Source organism: Caretta caretta, chromosome 12, assembly GCF_965140235.1.
Source record: "Caretta caretta isolate rCarCar2 chromosome 12, rCarCar1.hap1, whole genome shotgun sequence".
Classification (NCBI taxonomy): domain Eukaryota; kingdom Metazoa; phylum Chordata; order Testudines; family Cheloniidae; genus Caretta; species Caretta caretta.
The window spans coordinates 2,912,679-2,936,296 of record NC_134217.1 but is presented as its reverse complement, the minus strand read 5'-3'; the positions used below and the strand labels follow the sequence as shown (position 1 = coordinate 2,936,296).

Below are 23,618 nucleotides of genomic sequence, written 5' to 3'. Positions count from 1 at the left end.
TTTGCAGACTGCCTGTGTTAACATATTGATCTTAAAATTTCACTGACTGTGATCGACTGGCTTCTGCAGCGCCCGTGGCCTCATTTCAAGAAAGCTTCATTCCCTTCTTAACTATGGGCTGTTCCTGTGAAGTGCTTAGCAGCTTCAGTTGCCATCAGCATCCAGGAGTGTTGAGGGCTCTCTGCACCGTACAAACCTGAGCCTACTAACACCAGCTGTTCCGGTCACTCTCACTGTATCTTAGGATATTAGACATGTACAATGCTGGAAGCTGCCCCATACGCCTAGGTTTGCCTTACTCAGTGGGTTGCTGAAGTGCTCCTGATCTCAGAACCCTTGTGAGAGACGGGGCACATAATTTGGGCCAGTCCCCTTGGCTGGGTGCCATGTACCTTTCAGAGGATGAAGAGCCAGAACCAGATAATGCCAGCAGGACATTTTGAGCCAGCTCCTCGGCTGGTGTAAACTAGCATGGCTGCACAGGAGTCTGTTAGAGCTGTGTTGCAATTTACACTACCTTTGGATCGGGGTATTTCTCAAGGCACATAGAATGAAGCGGGGATCAGGCAATTCCCATTCTGGAAGGGAATTTAGAGCTCTTTGAAGAAGGTTCCTTTGGGGGTGATTCAGAGTGAGAAATGCCTAATCTCCAGAGTGATGCTGTGAGAAAGAAATGCTCACTGTGGATCACACCAACAAACCTAAAGACAAATTCCACCCTGTGGAAGTGGGTCCAGCCCCATTGATGTCCACGTATACTGGAGCTAAATCTGACCCCAAGAGGCAGGAGGAGATGCTACTTCCTATGGAGAATGTGAGGACGAGGCAGTCCACTATAGGCACTCATTCCCAGGTTTACTCCTAGAGGAATTTGTGCCAAGCACTCTGCTGCTTTGAGACTAGCACAGTGATGGGGGTGCCAAGGTACTAGCCAGTGACCACTGCGTCCCCGTGAAGTTCCCACACTAACATTTTCAGACATGCTCTTGCATTGTGGCTATAGCCCTTGACTGGACAGGTGTGACGCGTCTCTTTGCAACCCATCAGTGCCATTCCTAGAGTGCCCAGCAGTGGACGTGCCAGTGAAGAAAAACAAAGGGCCTGTTGTTACTACAGCAACCCAGGTGGAGTTCTGCCTTGGTAAGCCAGGGTTTGTAACTGTGACGAATCTTACACGGTCCTCTCCTCTCGCAGGGATTCCTGTCAGACCTCTTAAAGAAAGCGAACAAGCCCTACGATGAGCCAAAGCTGCAAGAATATACACAGACCATAGTAAGTGACCCCAATCCCGGGGGAGGGGGTCCTGCTGCTGCCTCCCCTGTGGCAGCTGCCCCAGCTCCCTCCATTCAGAGCCCATTCGGCCTGCGGAACCAGCTCAGAGAAGTTGTGGGGACGAGGAATCAGTCTGCGTGAGTCCAGCTGCCTGAAGAGGGACACCAGCAGAAGGGTGAAAAGCAAAGGGGTTAGATTAGGGAACACAGCTCCTCTTCCCACTGCTAAAATCAGAGATGCTCCCCCATCCTCCCCCTGGTTTGGGCAAACAGCCCCCCACACACACACCCCTCCTCCTCTTCAGCGGGTGCAGTGAGAGCTCCCCCAGCCTGTGTCCACTCCTTTCGCCAACGTGGGGAATGTGTCCCTCGCCCTCTCCTCCCTCCACACCAGTGCCGGAGCCCATGTGCCGCAGTGCAGCTCCTGGCCTCACCGGGTACTCTCTCTTACCGGTGTTGTGGTAACACCAAGAGGCCTGCTCAGGCCCCCGCTGTGCTATGCACTGGACACACGTCACGAAAAGCCAATTCCTGCCCCAAAGAGCTTATGGCGACTGTAGCAGAAGCACTGGGCTGAATGATCTCTTCTGCTTGGGCTGGGGCAATTCTAGTTCTGTCTCAGGACTCGGAGACTCCCCAGGGTCACTAGCCCTCGTCACCGCTACCATCTTCCAGCCAAAAGAGTGGATGGGATTCCCAGAGCCTGTCAGAAGTGCTGCTCTATCTAACAGCAATGGTAGGCCCTCAGAGGGCTGGTGCACTCGTTCTGCAGCACTCCCTGCCCTGACTCCCCCAGGCAGAAAGAAATCTGGATCAGAGACTCTGCTATAGGAGCATGAGCAGCACACCCTTGGGCTGGGCCCTTCAGTCACAGGAAAGGGCAGGCTGGGGCCAGCGCAAAGGGTTCTGGTAGTAGCCTGTGTCTAACCGCAGAATGGCTTCCCCCACTGCCCCAACAGGTCCACTCTTCGCACGAAAGGGGAGGTCAGTGCCTAGGCCTCTCTGCTGAGATTGCCAACAGAATCTGGCTAGTGGCATGTGATGTGGAAAGTGGGGTGAGACTGTCCTAACGAAGAGTGCGCTAGACTGGAAGCGTGGAGACCGGGGTCCTAGTCCAGCTCTGGCACTTACCTGTGAGGTGACCTTGGGCAAGTCCCTTCCCCTCTTGTGCCCCAGTTTCACTGTCTGTATAATGGGGATAAAGATAGTGGCCTCCTGTTTCTATTGCTTTGAGATCTACTGATTGAAAGTGCTATGTGAGAGCTTGGTGTTGTTAAACCTGTCACAGGCTTTACTGAGTGTAAAATGAAGACGCACACATAACAGGCCCAATCTATCCCTGGGGGTTGCCCATTGAAGTTACACTAGGGAACAGTTTGGCTCTACGTTTTCTCCCTACAGTTCACTTAGCTATAAAATCAAGCTTATCTGGCTGATGAGAGCTTTCTTCCTAACACACCCTAAACCAGGCCTGCCCTCCTCCTAGGGTTGCCAACTTTCTAACTGCTGAAATCTGGGCACCCAGCCCCACCCTTTGCCCTTTCCCTGCCCCTTCCCCCCAGACCCCACCCCCAAGGCCTGCCTCTTTCCCAGGCCCTGCCTCCCGCTCGCGCCTCCCCCCTGTTGCTCACTCCCCCATGTCCTGGGACTCACCTACCACCTGGAGAGCTGGGCTGGGAGGAGCTGATGTGGTGCCTGCCTGCCTGCCTGCCCGCCCAGCTTGGGGCATGGAGGGGCTGAGGGGGCTCAGTCCCTGGAGCAAGAGGCCAGGGTGGGAAAATCAGGGCAGAGCGGGGCGAGTGGGGGCTGACAGGATTCCCACACACACCCCAGTCTGTCTGCTGGAGATTGCCGAGAGCCAGCCAGCCACTTCTCTCCGCGAGCAGAGAACAGCTCCTCCAGGCTCCAGCTGCTGCATTTCCCGCCCTGTATGGGCAGAGTCCTGTTACTGCAGGATTCCCATTTTGACTGAACTTTCTGGTCGAAAACCGGACATCTGGCAACCCTACCTCCTCCGTGACTGAATTAAACAGGCCCCATTTCCCAGTCCCCAGTAGAAAGCTGGCATTGTGGCAGCTGACCCCCTGCTTTGCCAAAGGCTTAGCTGCAATCCCAATTGGGGCTGTTGGTGGAGGGAAGAGCCGGTCGCTAACAGACTGCTGGTTTGTGTCCCATCAGCTGCGGATGTTCGATATGAATGGGGACGGGAAGCTGGGCCTGTCGGAGATGTCCCGGTAAGGGTCCTCTTGCACTGCTTGCTACTTGGGCTTCTTAGTCTTCCCCCTGCAAGAGCCAAAGAAAAATATAGACCCTCCCCCCAGTCAAACCCATCTTCCCCCGCTGCTGAATTACAGCTCCATCTGCATGCAGCCAGGCATCCTCTGAACTTGTTCTACAAGCCACTCCTGTCCTGCCTCAAAGCCATTCCAAACAAAGGGCTTCAGACCCGACTGCTATTGAAGTCCAGGGGCCTGGCTTCCTTCCCATTTGCACCACGGAGTTACTTCTCATTCACACTAGTGCCAGAGAGGAATCAGCACCAGGAATGGAAGAGACGACTATGGCTTGCCCAACTGCAGAAAAAGCATTCCATGAGGCCTAATGCCATTCGCCTTATGGCCTCTGAAAAAGAACAACATTAATCTCCAGGCCTGGGCAGTGGGGAGCAATCACCAATAGCTCCAGCCTGGCAGACTGTAGGACAAACAAACTGCTTCCTGCCCAATTCTGTCCATACACCTCAATCCCAACCTGTAGCACCCATTGCTATTCCACTTCTGGCCCGACTCGCCTAATCATGCCAAATCAGGTTGCAGACAGACATCCACTGGAGTCTGGGCTGTGACCATCCTATCAATCTCAACAGCTTTTAACCCTCGGTCTCCCTGAGTTGAAGACCTTACCCTTCCTGAGAGGGCTGAGCGGCAAAACAGGGAGGCCTCCATTTTAGAAGCTGGTTGGTGTAGGCTGTAGGCCCATCTTTACAGGGCTCCACTAACTAGCTTGAGTGCAGTACATCCACAGAAGAGCAGGCAAGGCCGACCTCTCCAGGGCAGCATCTGTGCAGAGCTCTGAGGCTGATACGCCCCGTGGCTACATGTGCCGGGTGAGTGTCTCCTCTCAGCTCCCTATTTACCCTTTCACAATCTCTCTGCAGACTCTTACCTGTGCAGGAGAACTTCCTACTTAAATTTCAGGTAAAAAAAATTGCTCTTCCTTTTCCCATGTGATTGTATTTCCTTGCATCCTTCCCTGTGTGCGTGGCTCATTTCTTTATTCTTTCTGTCATTGTCCAGGGAATGAAACTAGCGACCGAGGAATTCAATGCTATCTTTGCATTTTATGACAAGGTAAGAGGCTTGTGTGGATGGGGTGGGGAAGAAGGGGAAGCACAAGGGGATTTGAAATCCTATGAGCTTGGTCCAGGAAGAACTCTTCCTAGCACTTTATTTCCCCTGTTCTCTCTAGCCTGCTGCAACTGGGAAAGGCATTTTGGCACTCTCTCCCATTCACCGTCATAAAACCAGCACAGAATAAAAGATCCTCTAGCCAGAGTCTCTGCTGGTCTAAATCTGCAGCATAAGTTGAAGTTGCAGCATAATTATGCCAACTGAGGCTAGCTGGGGTTCTAGTCCACAGCACGTAGACAACTGCTCTGCTCATGGAGGGGGTGTGGAGGAGACTCTTGTTCCAATGTGAGTAGGGGAGTTCTGTCTGTAGAGGACAGAAGAGCACATTTCAAAGAGCCTATGAATCCTGGGATCTGCTGCCCACCTGAACACAGGGGACTTGTGGATTTAGAGACAGAATAATAATGGAGAATGAAATCCTGCTTTTTTGGACCACTGCTGCTGCTAGCCGTTATAGTGAGTAGAGCTGGCACCAGCCTGTATATAGGGCAGGATTCTCCTGTCACTTATACCAGTGTAACACCCTTGATTTCAATGGAGTCATGCCCATGGGCTCTGGACCAGGCCATATACTCAAAGCCTTTCTGGTGCTAGCAATGAGCTTTGACTCAGGGCCTTACCCCAGTGAGAGTGGCAATGTTTGCAATGGCTGCATCATCACATTATGAACACAGTCAAAAGTGAAACCAATTCCCCACTGCTGCCCTCTGGACTCAGGAGAGTGCTGCTCCCAGCTGTGTCAGGTTTCCTGTAGCTTCCAGGCCCCCAAACCTGTGAGTGATCCAGGGGAATGGCAGGTCTGAGCTGTTCCCAGGTGGTTGACAGCAAGGCCACTGCGGCCCTAGGGAGCAGAGGCAGGGAGATGATTGCAGGGCCCTGTGGGTTGGATGAAGTGTGTCCTAATGTGTGTGTATTCTCCTGCTCACCAGGATGGGAGCGGCTTCATTGATGAGAATGAGCTGGATGCCCTTTTGAAAGACCTCTATGAGAAGAACAAGAAGGTGAGCTGACAAGGAACAAATGGAGACAAACCTAAGGGCTGCTCCTGTTAAAGTCAGTGGGCAATCCACTAGAGCAGCTTTGGTCCCTAGGTCTGCCATAGCAGCTGTTGCGTCCTCCATGACTAGTCTTTGTTTTATGGGTGGATGAAGTGCAGGGCAGTGCCTTAGGCACGGATAAGTGCATCACAGCATCATCTTTATGCCAGCAGCAAGCATGGGGAAATCCTCTTGGGGCCAGCCGGATGGTGGCTGCAGACCCATGTGGTGCACAGAAGGTACACTGGAATATCTGGCCCAAAGTTTGCCATGCTGGAGCCCTAGCTGGACCGGTCATTTAGGGTTCAATCCTGCAGGGTGCAGAAGGTAGGCCAGAGTGCTAGTGCTGAGCAGCTGGGGTTTGCATAGCACCGGATCAACACTGATCAGGTGGGTGTGGGGGAAGCAGAGCTCAGTGGTTTGAGCATTGGCCTGCTAAATCCAGGGTTGTGAGTTCAATCCTTGAGGGGGCCATTTAGGGATCTGGGCAAAAATTGGGGACTGGTCCTGCTTTTGAGCAGGTGGTTGGACTAGATGACCTCCGGAGGTCCTTCCCACCCTGATATTCTGTAATAAGCCTGCACAGTGCTCAGCAATGTCTGCCCTGAGGAATGTAGGAGCAGTGGAGGCCAGGCGCTTGAATCACTGTTGCCCTGCGCTTGCTTGGCCCTGTGCAAGGTGCTGCTAAATCAGAGTGGCACAAGGAAGCTGCTACTTCCAGTAAGCAGGTTTATTATTAAGCAGCTCCGACAGCAGAGGCTCATGGTTTTAGATCCACAGGTTCCAGGTTCAATCCCTGCAGATGACCCAGCCAAGGAGCCATTGCACTGTGCAGTGGTGAATATGGCCCATTGCCAAGTCAGGACATGGTGCTTACTTGCAGGCCACTCAATGCACAAAGTTTGCCTCTGTGCAGAGGCCTGTGCTCCACTGAAGTCCCACATCTGCTCTGTTCTGAAGAGTTCATAGAATATCAGGGTTGGAAGGGACCTCAGGAGGTCATCTAGTCCAACCCCCTGCTCAAAGCAGGACCAATCCCCAACTAAATCATCCCAGCCAGGGCTTTGTCAAGCCTGACCTTAAAAACCTCTAAGGAAGGAGATTCCACCACGCCGTCCTCCAGATCATTAATGAAGATATTGGACAAAACTGGCCCCAGGACCGATCCTTGGGGCACTCCGCTTGATACCAGCTGCCAACTAGACATGGAGCCATTGATCACTAGCCGTTGAGCCCGACGATCTATCCACTTTCTATCCACCTTATAGTCCATTCATCTAGCCCATACTTCTTTAACTTGCTGGCAAGAATACTGTGGGAGACAGTGTCAAAAGCTTTGCTAAAGTCAAGGAACACCACGTCCACCGCTTTCCCCTCATCCACAGAGCCAGTTATCTCGTCATAGAAGGCAATTAGATTAGTCAGGCATGACTTGCCTTTGGTGAATCCATGCTGACTGTTCCTGATCACTTTCCCTCCTCGAAGTGCTTCGGAATTGATTCCTTGAGGACCTGCTCCATGATTGGTCCAGGGACTGAGGTGAGGCTGACTGGCCTGTAGTTCCCAGGATCCTCCTTCTTCCCTTTTTTAAAGATGGGCACTACATAAGCCTTTTTCCAGTCATCTGGGACTTCCCCCGATCGCCATGAGTTTTCAAAGATAATGGCCAATGGCTCTGCTATCACATCCGCCAACTCCTTTAGCACTCTCGGATGCAGCGCATCCGGCCCCATAGACTTGTGCTCGTCCAGCTTTTCTAAATAGTCCCTAACCACTTCGTTCTCCACAGAGGGCTGGTCACCTCCTCCCCGTGCTGTGCTGCCCAGGGCAGTAGTCTGGGAGCTGACCTTGTTTGTGAACACAGAGGCAAAAAAAGCATTGAGTACATTAGCTTTTTCCACATCCTCTGTCACTAGGTTGCCTCCATCATTCAGTAAGGGGCCCACGCTTTCCTTGGCTTTCTTCTTGTTGCTAACATACCTGAAGAAACCCTTCTTGTTACTCTTAACATCTCTTGCTAGCTGCAACTCCAGGTGTGATTTGGCCTTCCTGATTTCACTCCTGCATCCCCGAGCAATATTTTTATACTCTTCCCTGGTCATTTGTCCAATCTTCCACTTCTTGTAAGCTTCTTTTTTGTGTTCAAGATCAGCAAGGATTTCATTGTTAAGCCAAGCTGGTCGCCTGCCATATTTACTATTCTTTCTACACATCGGGATGGTTTGTCCCTGTAACCTCAATAAAGATTCTTTAAAATACAGCCAGCTCTCCTGGACTCCTTTCCCCCTCATGTTATTCTCCCAGGGGATCCTGCCCATCAGTTCCCTGAGGGAGTCAAAGTCTGCTTTTCTGCAGTCCAGGGTCCGTATTCTGCTGCTCTCCTTTCTTCCCTGTGTCAGGATCCTGAACTCGACCATCTCATGGTCACGGCCTCCCAGGCTCCCATCCACTTTTGCTTCCCCTACTAATTCTTCCCTGTTTGTGAGCAGCAGGTCAAGAAGAGCTCTGCCCTTAGTTGGTTCCTCCAGCACTTGCACCAGGAAATTGTCCCCCACCCTCTCCAAAAACTTCTTGGATTGTCTGTGCACCGCTGTATTGCTCTCCCTGGAGATGTCATGGTGATTGAAGTCTCCCATGAGAACCAGGGCCTGCGATCTAGTAACTTCCGTGAGTTGCCGGAAGAAAGCCTCGTCCACTTCATCCCCCTGGTCTGGTGGTCTATAGCAGACTCCCACCACGACATCACCCTTGTTTCTCACGCTTCTAAACTTAATCCAGAGACTCTCAGGTTTTCCTGCAGTTTCATACTGGAGCTCTGAGCAGTCATACTGCTCCCTTACATAAAGTGCAACTCCCCCACCTTTTCTGCCCTGCCTGTCCTTCCTGAACAGTTCCCCCTAGTGCGGGGGGAAAAAAAGAGGAGAGTTGGATCTCTCCGCGGTGGGGAAGAAGGAGTCCGTGGGAGGAAGCTTGGTGCTTCTGACTCTCTGTGCAGTGGTGAGGGTCATTCTAGCCAAGCAGTTGTGGCCAGAGTACAAACAGCTGCTCCAGCTGTTTTTCAGAGTCCAAGAAGTACTTAAGGAAAGAGTACAAAGTGAACTACAGCAAGTTTGTAGGACAAATGCATAGACTGGGCCTGATTTACCCATCTTACTCCTGCTTTACACTGGGGAAACTGCCCTGCTCTCAGTGGTGTTGCAGCAGCCTACCACGGTGGAGTTAGAGTCTGTGGGCCTGGCCCCCACTCAGTAATAAAGCAGCTCACCTCTTGCTTTCAGACACCACCGCTGTCCATTTCCCCTTGCTGGCTGAGTCACATTAGCCCTCCACCCAAGGGTCTCCTATGAGGGGTTCTGCTCCCTCCTTCTCAAGGTCTCCCCAATTCCAAGCTTCCTCCCACAGAGAGGTCCAACTCTCCTCTTTTTTCCCCCCCGCGCTAGGGGGGACTGCCACAAGCCACCTTTACACTGCCTCTCTTCCCAGCATGCTTTGCTACCAGTCTACAATGCCCATGCTCTCTGCCACTTACAATCCCCCGAATCCTTCTGCTCTGGAAGTAGGGTAGCCAGGTGCCCAGTTTTCAACCGGAAAGTTCAGTTGAAAAAGGGGACCAGTGTCCAGTCAGATCTACTGGCAGGTACTCAAAGTCTGGTTGCAGTAGACGAGGGAGGTGCCGGGTCTTCACCTGCTCCAGCCCCCCCATACTCAGCCATGGCTGCCTCCTACCTATGTCGGGCAGCTGCAGCGCCCAGCCCCGGCTCCACGGGCGAGTCCCTCCTGATTCAGGTAGGAGGGGTGGGAGAGGAAAAGCAGTGAGTGACCGGGGGGAGGGGGGCAGGGAAGGTTCTGGCACTCCTGGTGGAGTGTCCAGTTTTTAAATATTACCAGGTTGGCAACCTTATCTGGGAGGTCCTTGAATTCCATTTCAAAGGCCAGCTCATCCCATTGAAATCTAGTCCTGTGTGTGCAGCCATTCTATATCATGTTCCTTTCTGTTCCCGTCTGCCAGGAAATGAACATCCAGCAGCTCACCAACTACAGAAAGAGCATCATGAACCTCTCCGATGGGGGGAAGCTATACCGCACGGAACTGGAAATTGTACTCTGCAACGAGCCCCCCATGTAAAGAGGCACCAGCCCCACTCCTCCAAAACCTCCCCCACCCTGCCACCTTCTACAAAGATGACTAGAGAGGGCAAGCGTGAGTGGATGAGGAGGGAGAGCAACTGGATAAACTCCAAACCCCCCAGGCTAGACTTGCTGATCTGCTTGTGACCCGGGTCACAGAAGCTTCGCCAACCGTAGTGAGAGGGACAGTGATGCATGACCTCATCCACCAGTGGCTCTGTGATTTAGGCTAAGTGTTCAGTAGGGTGATAGTCCAGTTCTCTTCCTGGATACAGCCTGTGTCTCTTGCATTGGCGTAGTTTGTTTCCTGTACATACCTGAATCTGGAGTGAATAATTTGTTTTTTGTTCTTTTCGAGTTCTGTCTTATTGTTTACCAAAGAACAGTTTACAAATAAACTTAGTACTGCTATCGGGGCTGACAGGCTGCGCTTGGATCTCTTTTCTCCGGGACGATGCAGGCCACACCTGCAAGCAAATAAGCACTAGGTTTTTCAAAAGAGCTCAGTTTCCAGTGTGGAAAAATCCGACTGGTGCTTAAGTGCTCAGCACACTGGGTGCTGCACTCAGTTGAAAATCTCTCCTAAAGAGTCATGGGTATAGAAGGTGCTGGGTACTGAATAGAACTGTTTGGAAAGTGGTGGTGCTTGGGGAGGGGTGCCACATAAAATAGAGAGGTTTTGGGAGGGGGAAAGAGGTGGGGTGTTTGCAAAAAAACCCAAAACTGATGTTGTGGTGCATAGTGGGAGTTGTAGTTCAGATGCCTTGTGATCCCATTCTCATTTATAGGCTGGGTTCCCTGGTCAGACTGCCTCTCCCACGATGCATCACCATCTCCTCTCTTGGTGAAGGTAGGTGGCACATCATGGCAGTTGATAGATTTGGTGCATCATGTGAAATATAGTCTGACCAGAGAGGCCAGCCCATAGAAGAGAACAGAAGCTTGAGACTCTGAAACTACAACTCCCATGAGGCACCATGGCAGCAATTCTGAATTTGAAGTATTTGGGTTTTCAGTTTTTTCAATGGCAGGGGTGGGGAGGGGAAGAATTAATTTCCCTGTGGAAAGCAGATACTTTTAGTTTAAAAATGTCATTTAGTCAAAAACCTAATCTTCCCTCAAAACCGTCTCAGTGCAAAAAAAGAGTCACTGGCTGTAGTGTTGAGCCCTTGAAATTCCAGCCCTGAGCTCTTCTGAAAATCTGACTCCATAGAGGGATATTTTATTATTTTTTACCATCTGAAATTCAGATTCATGATCAGGTTTGAAGGCTGGTCAGTGTTTCTATGGTCCTGCAGCAGCCATAGGGCTGGCTTGTCCCACTGCCAGTGTCTTAAAACTCTGGTTCTAGTTTGAAAAGAAGCTATGCAAGAATGGTTTCTTAATCAGATTTTCTCCTTGTCATCACTTATACTTGTCTGAGGGGGGCATAACACCAAGAGGCAAATTATCTGCTGATATAACTCCACTGAGGTCAGTTCTAATATGCCTACAGAGAATTTAGCCCAACAACTGTTATTTGGTAGCATCTGACACTCACTTAGCACAGGTATATGAGAGAACACAAGGAGCAAGGCAAGGGAGAACTGGGGCCTGAGTGGTTTTCTCTCCAGCACATCTGCTTGAGTTAGCGGATAAAAATAAGCTCTCATCTTGTTTCTGCTGCTAGCCCCGCCATGTCAACACACTGCAGAGAGTGAGCTGCGTGGTCTAGTCTCCCACGTGCACCATCAATAGATCTGTTCTAAGTTCTAATCACTGACACCTGTGCAAACCCAGGGATGGCAGGGTGATTGTACAAATGTAACCGAGGACCTGATCTAAGACAACAGGGTTGCAGACGTACTAGGGGGAGTCTCATTTGCCCTTAGGAACATTTTCACCGATGATGATGCGGGAGAAGGAAAGATCCCACCTTGATTCTCTTTGCTGAGTGAGCTGACGGCAGGGCCACGTCTACACTAGCACCTACTGCAGTATAACTTATGTCACTCGGGTGTGAAAAAGGGACGTAAGCTACACCAACCTAAGAGCGGGTTAGAAGCACTATGCTGGCGTGAGAGCTTCTCCTGCTGACATGGCTACCACCACGCACAGAGCTGGAGTAGTGAAGCGGACGGGAGGGGTCCCTCCCATCAGCTTAGAGCGATTACATTATCTTACAGCAGTGACGTTGCATCGCTGCAGCTCTGCCACTGTAAACTCTAGTGTAGCCGTAGCCTAGAAATAACATACTTTAATTTGTAACCCAAGCATACTTGCCCCGATGCCACTGAGAAGCTACAGGAAGGTCTGCACTTGACACTCTGCTGGAATTGTAATGTCCCATCAGAACGTGGGGTGTTTTAATAACATTTCGACACCAATAAAAGCCAGAATGTAGATGCAGTTATGCCAGGGGGAAAAGGCCTTAGCTGGGGTAGCTGGTGTCATTCAGAGAGTGGATATAAGCTGTACTTGCAAAGAAACTTTTGCTAGCATTAGCTGCATCTATGCTAGGAGGGTTTGCTCGTGCAGTTATATCAGCAACCCTTTCTAGTGTAAAGAAGGCCTAAGTATGGAACCCCACAATGCCAGACTACAAAATTGCTTTCAGAGCAGATCAGAGATGCAATTGAATGCCAATAAGAGAAAATATTTTATACACAACATAGTAATTTATGGAACTTGTTATTGTAGGACACTGAAATAAATAACTTAGTGCAATTCTAAGAGTGATATTGCCATAGATTAAATGCAAAAAAAAAAAAAACCCCAAAAAACCAAAAACATAAACTAAGTTAATGCACCACTAAAGTTCCCATTTAAAATGACAAAGTCAAGAGCTACAAAATAAGTTAATTGCAAGTTACCTTACAAAGGCTTCCACGAGTGAGCAGTGTCAGAGGCACGGTACCAGTCTAGACAGACCAGTGATCTCTGGTCTATTCCAGCATGGCAGGTCATATGTTTGAACAGCTTCTATTGCATTTTGCCAGGGATGTACCAGGTACAAGGAACCAGAACGATGCACCAGCTCTGGCCCACTATATTTCAACAAAATTCATTTATGTTATTCCAGCAACTTTCTGAAATTTGGGGAAAAACCAGGAAAGATGACAAAAATCTTTGCCATTTTTCCTATTTTTTTGGACCAGCTTGATCAAATATTGAGTGGAAGGGAAATTTTCTTCAAAAAATGTGTATTCCTCTCCACTTTGTTTTCCAGTCAATGCCAAAAAAGTTATTAATTAAATATGACCTTGTCATGGGACTCACTCACCACTAGGGCACCTCCTCCTGGCTGTTCTGGGGATTAGCACCTTCCAGCTTCTGCTGTTTATATGTGCACCCTGCTGCCTCTTTCTCCCTGCAACTCAGCGCACCCTCTCTTCTTGGCTTGGCCCTCTAGCCAGATTACTATCGTCCTCCTCTTTCAGGGTAACAAAGTCCTATTGGACAATAGTCCCAGGCACTCTTCTGTTCTACTCTTTGGTCAGTGCCACTTCTCCCAGATGCTGGTCACCCCATCACAGGCCTCAAATACAAAATCTTTAAAAGGATAAACGTCAATAACCAGCATAAACCAGCATGTGCCAGGGGATAAGCCAATCACTCCATTCCAGGGGTAGATAAAAACTTTCCCTCCAAGAGGTATGTTACAGCCAATGCTCTGAGCTCTTAGGCAAGGTGCACCATGAACCTAAACTCTGCAGCTAGTTTCCTGCATTCTGGGATGGCAGATTGGGATGGTGTCATTTACTTTAAAAATTGGATGTTTATGGTGAAACAGCTGGTGCTCTGTACTATTCAAATACTGCCCTAATCCACCCCAGAGGTGGCTGCACTTCAGTGATTGGGAGAAATGATTCTATCTTTTAAATGAGTTCTCTGTGGGTGAAAGTGCATAGCTCCACTGATCTCAGTGGAGTTTTACCCATTTACACCAGGAGAGAATGTGGCCACAAATACATTGGGACCCTCCTGGATCAAAGATGCTATTGAAATGAGATCATCATTAGATTGGAATCCCACCTGCCGACATGACTGGGCATTGTACAGGCAACAAACCGGCCAGGGACTTTGTAAAATATCCTGCTTGAGAACTCTCCTCCCGCTCCCATCGGCTCTTCCTACACCCCCATGAGTGTCTAGGATGGATCATAGTATCCATCTCTTAACACCCAATGCTGACAGAATTGCCCTGTGTCCTGCATAATGGTGGCAACTGGAGTGACTCACTGGAGTGGATCAACATTACTTGTTAAGTACCCACAGTGTGCTTGGCACTTCAGAAGGCAAAGGGGAGGGTAGCCCTGGCTACAGAGAACTTACAGTCTAGGGGCTAGACGTACATGGAAATTGTCCTGCATTAGACACTGCACAGCTGGGACTGCAGAGGCAGCAGCTATCTTTACTGTTCCATCTCTCCCCATATTGGGTATGTCTACACTGCAAAATAACCACCGGCAGCAGCAAGTCCCAGGGCCCAGGCTACCGAGTCAGGTTTGCAGGGCTCATGCTACAGTGCTGGAGTCCAGACTCTGAAAACGACCCCCTCCCCGGCTTCAAAGCCTGAGCTCCAGCCTGAGCAGGAACCACAACATGGCTATTTTTAGGGCCGTAAAGCAAGCCCAAGTCGGTAGACCCAAGTTTAGACTCGCTCTGTAGATGAGCCCAGAGTGACTACATCCAAAGTACACTGGCACTGTTTCTGTACTAGTCCCCAGTAACATCCTGGGGATAACTCCTTAGACTTTTGTCCAGGATTTTGGGATGATGAAAGGAGAGCTCTTCCCCGAAGGACTGAGTCCAGCTTTCACACCGAATGAATTGTGTGCGGCCCCAGTGCTACAGATGCTTAGGCTCATGCTTCAGTGTTTGCAGGACCCGGGCCTTAGTAATCACCACGTGGCTTCCCCTGCAGCGCCAAAGTGATCAATAAAGCTCAGAATCGTGGGTTTCACTGGCTGATTTAACTGACTCTTCAGTAACGAGAGACATGGCATCCCCTAAGAGCACTTGCCCACAATCTGGAAATGTGGACCATCACAAAGAGAGAAGGGGCAATTTAGGCCCACCCTTTGCAGGCAGATAGGTGCAGGGGCATGTGCAGGAATTTAAATGTTACTGTGTTTGGAGGGGCACCTGCTGTGCCCCCCCACCCTGTGCCCCCCTTTGTGCATGCCCCTGGCTAGGTGAGTCCTTTGAACCTGAGGACTGGCAACTGGGATTTCTTCCATGTAGATTTAGTCATCAGAAAAAGTTACCTGCAGTAGGCTGAGAGAGAACGTCTGTCACCCTCCTCACCCTGGGGAGGGTGCAAGCTCCAACAGCTGGAAGTCGACACTAGACAAATTCAGACAGAAAATAACGGTGTAAATGTTAACAGTGAGGGTACTTAAGCACTGGAACGATTTACCAGGGGTGGATTCTCCATCACAGGCAATGTTTAAATCAAGATTGGGTGTTTTCTGAAAGATCTGCTCTAATTCAAACCAGAATCAATACAGGGAAGGTCTCTAGCTTGTGTAATACAGGAGGCCACAGTGGTCCCTTCTCGACTTGGAATCTCTGAATGGCCTGAGATGTAAAGAGGAGCAGCAGCAGGTGAAAACAGCTGCAATGGGAGCAGAGAGAGCAGCTGTCTGGCACTGTGAGAGGCTGGCATGTTTCCCTATGTCTGGGGTCTTGACAAACCTAATGGCAAAACATGCCCATTCCATGCCAAGGACTGGCAGCAATGTGGTCCCTGTTGTGTATACATGGCCACCTGCAGTGGTGGAAACTACCGATGCTTCCTGAATTCCACTGATGTAAACAGTGTGTAGAAGAGCGTGACTCACCAGCCAGCCAGCTGCCCACTCATGGCCATGTATGGCATAGCAAGCTTCTCCTCTGGCACCAGCCTCTCTCCAGCCTTGCAGTGGTCTGCTTCTTTTCATGGCTTGGTCCTCCACCCAGATCACATTCAGCCCTGTCCCTTTGGGGTAGCAGACAGATCCCCCACACACACACATACACTAATCCAATGACTTTATCCCAGGGCTTCAGCCCAGCACAGGGCCCAGTAGTCCTTATACTCCTTGTCTCAGGGGACTCCGTCATACCAGCTGCCCGGTGGCTGGGAAGGAAACCTAGGCCCTCCCTCTGTTCTGGGTTGCAGGCCAGGGACCCTATATAAGCAGCTAATCTCTGCTTCCTCAGACTCCCCACTGCCTCTCTGGCCCACCTCCTCCCTCAGCCTGTCTCTAGGTCCTTTTCCCCAGGCCCTCCCTGGCTCACTCCTGCACTGGCTTTTCTCCCCTTCCTAGGACTTCTTTCCAGCTCTCATTCTGAGCAATGGAGGACAGCTCCTGTCTGGCTCTCCCAAGTCTGTGTGTCCATGTCGCTTTCCTCTGGAAACCCAACCTCCAGGCTACCTCCCTGCCTTTCTGTCAAGGCTCCCTCATCCCTGTAGCTTCCCCGTGTCTCTCCTGTCCTTTGCCAGAATGCCTGTCTCAGGAGCAGCTCCCAAAGGCTATGCTCCCCCAAGCCTCTCCTCTGTGGCCCTGAGGGGCTTCCTTTATTAGTCACCCAACTCCTCACCTAGGGCTGCCAACTTTCTACTCACACAAAACTGAACACCCTTGCCCCACCCTCCCGAATCTCCGCCCTGCCCCTTTTCTGAGGCTCTGTCCCCCAGCTCACTCCCTCTGTCGCTTGCTCTCCCCACCCTCTCTCACTCGCTTATTTTTACCAGGCTGAGGCAATGAGTTGGGATGCAGGAGGGGGTGAGGGCTCCATCTGGGGGTGCAGACGTTCTGGTTAAAAAAACAGACACCTGGCAACCCTATCCTCAGCTGGGACTCATCCTTCATTTAGACACCCAACTCCTGCCCAGCTGGGCCTAATCCAGAATTGGGTCTGACCCATCCTGGGGGTGCAACCAGGAGTGCTAATTGCTCTCTGGTTTCAGGTAACACTTTCTCTGCCAGTATAGGGGATTAATCCCCATCACACAACAGGGTCAAAGGTGCTAACCTGATCCTGTAACTGTCCAGCATTAAACACTTTTAAAGAAGGTTTGGGCTTTGGTTTACAGAGACTTACCTTGCTTAGTTACCATGGCAAAGATCATTAAAAGGTTTAACCTTTTCTTAATACTACAGAAAAGAAGGGAAAACAGTTAAAGCATTTGCAGTGGCAAGTATTAAGTCAAATAAAAGCCTTAACAATATCCCCTGTTCCCTTTCCTTTTAGCTGTAGAGAGTCTCTAAAGGGGGGGAGGGGGGATAAAAAAAAAACAAAAACAAACACCACACCTTTTTTGAGTCATAGATTACCATGGACTCTTCTGGCCTTGCAATCATCTAGTCTGACATCATGTATAACACAGGCCACATGACTTACCCCAAATCATTATTAGAGCAGAGCTTTTAGAAAAACAGCCAATATTGATGTAAAAATTTCCAGTGATAGACAATCCACCACAACCCCAGGTAAATTGTTCCAATGGTTAATTACCCTCAGTTAGAAATTTACACCTTATTCCCAATCTGAATTTGTATTGCTTCAACTTTCAGCCACTGGATCATGTTAGACCTTTTGTCTGCAGAGCCCAGTATCAAATATTCGTTCCCTGTGTAGATACTCATGATCTGTGATCAAGTCACCCTCAAGCTTCTCTTTGTGAAACTAAATAGATAGAGCTCTTCAGTCTATCACAATAAGGCAGGTTTTCTTTTTTGTGATTTTTTAAAATTAATTTTCATAAACAAACAAACAAACAGAAATGCCAAACAATAGGAAAGCCTTACTGCTTGTACATGTCACCAAATGCTGCTCATTTCACAGCCTAGCCAATGAAATTCTGTAATTACGCAACTTTACAAACTTGTCAAAGCTGCAAGACCAGACAATACAAAAATCAGACCAGAGTTCAGACACAACCTGTTAGGGAGGGGGACAATGAAAGAAAAAGACAAAATCAAGTAGGCAAAAAGGGAAGAGGTGACTGGGGGATAGAAGGGGTCATGTGGAATGGAAGTCTGGCATTATTTGCGCTGTCTCCACATATTTTATCCAAATCTATCAAGAAACTGGGTCCAAATTTCTTTGAATTCATATAATTTCCCTCTACATGGATAATTGTTGCTAATTCAGACAGATCCCCAAACCATTGATCTGTAACCCTTCTGGCAGGTGGAGCCAGCAGCAACAAGGGCCAGGTTCAGTATCTAGAGGTTCCTTTTCAACAATACAACACAAAACCGGGTCGAGCCCCCACCCAGTGACCTGGGACAATTACACACCACCCCCTGGGTGCCTCTAAGAGCCAATACTTCCCCTCTTGTAAGAACAGAGTCTGAGTGTAGCAAAAACTTTTAATAAGAGGAGGGAAGTAACTCAGCATTAACTTGGGAAAACACCACAATTAGGGTTCATAAACATAAACCATGAGCAAAAGACCCAAGTAAGTAAGCAAGTAAGTTGGGCAGTGTCCTTTTCCCCTCAAGTTCTTAAGTCCAGTCACCCAAAAGTCCCTTTAATGTGCCCATTCTTTCTCTGTACCCCACTCACAGTTGCTGTCCTTGGCCAGTGAAGCCCCAGAGTTCAGAGGTTCATCCAGAGAGTTCACCTCCAACCCTAGGTGGAAGGGGTTTAGGAGGCACCTTACACTTTCTACTGCTTGGTCACTCGCTCATCGCCCCAACGGCCGATTGCCGCACCTCTCTGTGGGCTCTGCTCTGGCCCTCTCCACCAGCCTCCCTACTGGCCACTTGCCAAGATGTCTTCAGGGCCCCCCCCTTAACACAGCTCTCAGTGATTTCAGCTGTTTGTGCATCAGCAGTGAGGCTCCTGCACTCTGGGCAGTCTATTGCAATAGAGGTGCTATCCTAAAGTAGGTCTAATACTTAGACCTAGGTACCAGTGATTTCAGCTCTGCAGCAGGTAACAAGACTCTCCATTAAATCTAAATGAGCTTTCTTTTATTATGCCATAGAGAGAGAAAGGGTCAAATGGTGTCTAGGGCCCTTAAACAGGGTCCACACCACCATGTACTTTATCTACCAAGGGCTGTAACTTTCCTCCTCCACTGTGTTCCCCAAGTAGATCACCTCCCTTTGCCCAAAAGTGACAGTTGGCTGGATTCACAGTGAGACCTGCTTTCTTGAGGGCTTGCAGTATGTTGGTGAGGTGGTCTTCCCAGCTGGCACTGTAGATCACAGTATTGTTGATATAGGCTGCAGCATACTGATCATGTGACTGCAGTATCTGGTTCATCAGCCACTGGAACCTGGCAGCTGCTCCATGAAGCCTGAATGGCATAGTTACGAATTGGAACAGGCGAAACGGCGTAGGGAAGGCTGTCTTTGCCTGCGAGTTTGGCCTCAGGGATATTTGCAGATACCCTTTGGTCAAATCTAAGGTGGAAAGGAACTTGGCCCCGCCGAACCATTCCAGGAGCTCTTCTACCTGGGACATGGGGCAGGTGTTGAATCAGGAAATAGCGTTGACTTTCCAGAAATCAATCCAAATTGGATGACCCCATTGGATTTAGGAACAGACTATTGAGTGCTGCACTCACTCCCTGATTCCTCCACAACCCCCAGGATCACCTCTAGCTCTTTCTGGATGGCTTCCCACATCTTAGGGAGGGGCCAGTGGTTGTTGAATACCTTCTGACCTGGTGATGTGGTGGCTCATTACATTTGTCCAGGGCCAACAGGACATTTCAGAAGGCCTGCACTAACCACTGTAGCTGTTCCTGCTGCTCGGAGTTGAGCTCTTGGCCAATTGTCATGGGCTTCGTTATGACCAGTTCCTCCGGGGTGCCACCTGGAACTGGGGTACCACGGAGCCCTCTGACCCACCAGCCTGGGCTCCTTCTCACACTGTGCTGCTGTGACAAGCTGCAAAGCTCTCCAGCCTGCACTTTCCCCAGCATCCACACAGGTAGGGACACACCCAGCTGTAGTCACATGCAGGCTTTCTAACCACCAGCCTCAGACCCCAGAGCAGGACTGGCCTGGCCTGGTCAAATGTGGCCAGTATGTGGGTTTAACACCTGGTCCACCTCTCCCTCAACGTGAAGAGGACAATGTACACTTGTGGTAACCAAACAGAGCTTTTCCCCAAGCACTCCAGTCAAAGCTCATTGGTTTAGATTAAAATAAAACCAGTTTATTAACTCCAAAAGATAAATTTAAGTGATAGCAAACCGATCAAAGCAGATTACCTAGCAAATAAACAAAAAATGCCAACTAAGCTTAATATACTAGCTAGATTGGATATGAATAGCAGATTCTCACTCTGAGAAATGATACAAACAGGCTGCACAGATCCTTAAGGGGCAAGTCACACTTGCTTTGCAGCTTGGAATCCCCAGGTGTTTCATACACTGGCTAGAAATCCCTTTAGCCTGGTCCATCACTTCCCTTCAGTCTTTATTCCTCAGGTGTTTTCAGGAGACCTCTTGTGTGGGGAGTGAAGAACCACAAATGATGTCACTCCCTGCCTTATAAAGCTTTTACATGTGGTGGGAACCCTGTTCCAAAGCTTGGTTCCCAGACCAATCTGTGGAAAAATACTGACATCCCAAGACGAAGTCCAGCATCATGTAGCCTGGTCAGAAGTCCTTGTAGAGTCATAGCAGCCATCACTCACAGGCTGTCTGTAGTATTCACAGGAAGGCTCACCAGGTGGGAGATAAGCTTCTCCCAAGACCTGTTTTTTCCTTATGGCCCATTGCCCTGAATAGGCCCTTCCCCACCCACTATCGAGGCTGACAGCATCTTGTCAAGTGGGCGTTACCCAGATGTAACTACATTTGAAGTACAGATACATAATCAATATTCATAACTTCAGATACAAAAGTTATACAGGCATACACATAGGACAATCATATTAAGTAAATCATAACTTTTCCTATGACACCTAACATGACTTACCTAGTGCAAAATGCAACATAATTATGCCATTAACCTATCATAATAATATCACTGTGAAGATTATGGGGTGCAGTGTCACACTCGTATCCACAGGTCCCTTGACTAGAGGCCCCAGTTCTGGTTTCAGAGGGCAAAGGGCAATCAGGAGGCCTTCATTGGCCTTCCAGGCTTTCAGGAGGTTCACAAGGTACATTCGTATCGCCTTTCGCTGCCTGGGCAAACAGATTTCATAATCCCTGGGCCCTGCCTGCCATGCCACATCAAAGGGACCCTACCACTTAGCTAGTAGTTTGGACTCCATGGAGGGTAACAAGAGTAAAACCTGGTCTCCATGCTCAAAGTTACAAACCTTGGCCCCTCTGTTGTACTGCTGCTCTTGCATATATTGCGCCTGAAGTAGGTTCTCCTGGGTGAAGGTCCCAGGCGTTCAGAGCTGTTTGCACAGTTGTAACATGTAAATGGGCTGACCCCATGACCTGGGTTTCTTGTTCCTCCCAGTTCTCCCTTAGAAGGTCAAGGATGCCCCTTGGCTGCCTCCCATTGGGGAACTTGAAGTGGGAGAAGCCCGTGGACTTCCCACACTGCTAACAGGACTGGTAACAGTGTGCCCTAGTGCCATGAATTTGTGTAGCATTGCCTTCAAGGTCCCGTTGAACTTTCAACCAGCCCATCCATCTGGGCATGGTACTTCGAGGTTCTGAGGGCACGAATATTCAATAAGCAACATAATTCGGCCATTAGCCGCAATGACACATTGGTGCACTAGTCTGTCAGTATTTCCCATGGTATGCCGACTCTGGCAAAGATCTTCATGACCTCTATGGCGATGTGTCTGGGCATAAGGAAACTGTCTTAGGATACTGAGTCAGAGTTGATAACCATGAGGATGTAATGATATCCTGACCTACTTTTTTCCTCCAATGGTCTCATAAGGTCCATGCCACTGCATTCAAAAGGGCGCCCTGACCATGGGGAGCAGGATTAGGAGTGTCTTTGGTATTCCATTTGGCCTGGCTCATTGGCACTCAGGGCTGGAGGCCCAGTAGTCCTTAACTTTGTGGTGTATACCCAGCCAAAAGAACCTTCACGCCAGCCGCTGAAGGGTCTTCTCCCTTCCCAGGTGCCCTGCTCAGGGCAACAAGGGGGCTAGATGCAAGAGTTCCTGCAACAACCTCCATGGGACTAGTAATTACCTGAAGTCTTCCTAGGTAGACGTGCCCATTCCAGATCTCCAAGCTTGGTGGGCGTCCCATTTAGTCTGTCTGTCTTAGCTGTCTGGGCCTTCTGGCTTATAGGGTCGCAGCTCCGACCCTTTGTCGGCCAACTAATCCTCTGTCAGCATGATGGCCTTGGCAAGAGTCACTGGCTGGTGTCGCTGCATCCATTCTTCCTTCCACCAGGACAGATCTGGATAAACTGTTCTTGAGCCACCATCTCAGCCACTTGGACTCTGGTCTGGTTCTCTGGTTCCAGCCATCGCCAACAGTAGCCCCAGACTTTGGGCTACAGCCCTCGGTCTGGACCGGGGTGGGGATCATTCCCAGTAGAGGCGTCAGCAGTATGTCTCTGGACTGATGCCAGTCTGGTCTAAGATAGCTGTCTTCACTTTCCCATATTCCAAGGCCTCCTAGGGGGTCTAGATTCCAGTAAGCAGACTGGACCAGCTCCATCAGAAGGGTAGCCCAGTGCTCTGACAATCACCATGGGTGACCCACTCGAGTGTCAAAGAATGTCAATGGGCCCCATCTTCATAAGCCCCACTGGGAGGCCAGTCAAGGTGTTCCTGGCCTCTGACCACACTGGAGTGGGAAAGGGTGATCCGCCCAGCCCAAGTATCATAGAATATCAGGGTTGGAAGGGATCTCAGGAGGTCATCTAGTCCAACCCCCTGCTCAAAGCAGGACCAATCCCCAATTAAATCATCCCAGCCATGGCTCTGTCAAGCCTGACCTTGAAAACCTCTAAGGAAGGAGATTCTACCACCTCCCTAGGTAACGCATTCCAGTGTTTCACCACCCTCCTACTGAAAGTTTTTCCTAATATCCAACCTAAACCTCCCCCACTGCAACTTGAGTCCATTACTCCTTGTCCTGTCCTCTTCTACCACTGAGAATAATATAGAACCATCCTCTTTGGAACCACCTCTCAGGTAGTTGAAAAGAGCTATCAAATCCCCCCTCATTCTTCTTTTCTGAAGACTAAACAATCCCAGTTCCCTCAGCCTCTCCTCATAAGTCATGTGTTCCAGACCCCTAATCATTTTTGTTGCCCTTCGCTGGACTCTCTCCAATTTATCCACATCCTTCTTGTAGTGCGGGGCCCAAAACTGGACACAGTACTCCAGATGAGGCCTCACCAATGTCGAATAGAGGGGAACGATCACGTCCCTTGATCTGCTGGCTATGCCCCTACTTATACATCCCAAAATGCCATTGGCCTTCTTGGCAACAAGGGCACACTGCTGACTCATATCCAGCTTCTCGTCCACTGTCACCCCTAGGTCCTTTTCTGCAGAACTGCTGCCTAGCCATTCGGTCCCTAGTCTGTAGCTGTGCACTGGGTTCTTCCGTCCTAAGTGCAGGACCCTGCACTTATCCTTATTGAACCTCATCAGATTTCTTTTGGCCCAATCCTCCAATTTGTCTAGGTCCCTCTGTATCCTATCCCTGCCCTCCAGCGTATCTACCACTCCTCTTAGTTTAGTATCATCCGCAAATTTGCTGAGAGTGCAATCCACACCATCCTCCAGATCATTGATGAAGATATTGAACAAAACCGGCCCCAGGACTGACCCTTGGGGCACTCCACTTGATACCGGCTGCCAACTAGACATGGAGCCATTGATCACTACCCGTTGAG

At 49.7% G+C, this 23,618-nt stretch overlaps 1 protein-coding gene across 1 annotated transcript in view; it reads left to right on the top strand.

Annotated features, from left to right (window-relative positions):
- Positions 1–10,262, top strand: part of CALB2 (calbindin 2) — a 67,216-nt gene extending 56,954 nt beyond the window's left edge. Inside the window, exons 6-11 of the mRNA XM_048817211.1 lie at positions 1,195–1,272; positions 3,450–3,505; positions 4,429–4,468; positions 4,568–4,621; positions 5,611–5,682; positions 9,728–10,262. Coding sequence (XP_048673168.1) covers positions 1,195–1,272; positions 3,450–3,505; positions 4,429–4,468; positions 4,568–4,621; positions 5,611–5,682; positions 9,728–9,844 — 417 coding nt within the window. The 3' untranslated portion in view covers positions 9,845–10,262. The remainder of the gene's footprint in view (positions 1–1,194; positions 1,273–3,449; positions 3,506–4,428; positions 4,469–4,567; positions 4,622–5,610; positions 5,683–9,727) is intronic.
- Positions 10,263–23,618: the final 13,356 nt, after the last annotated feature.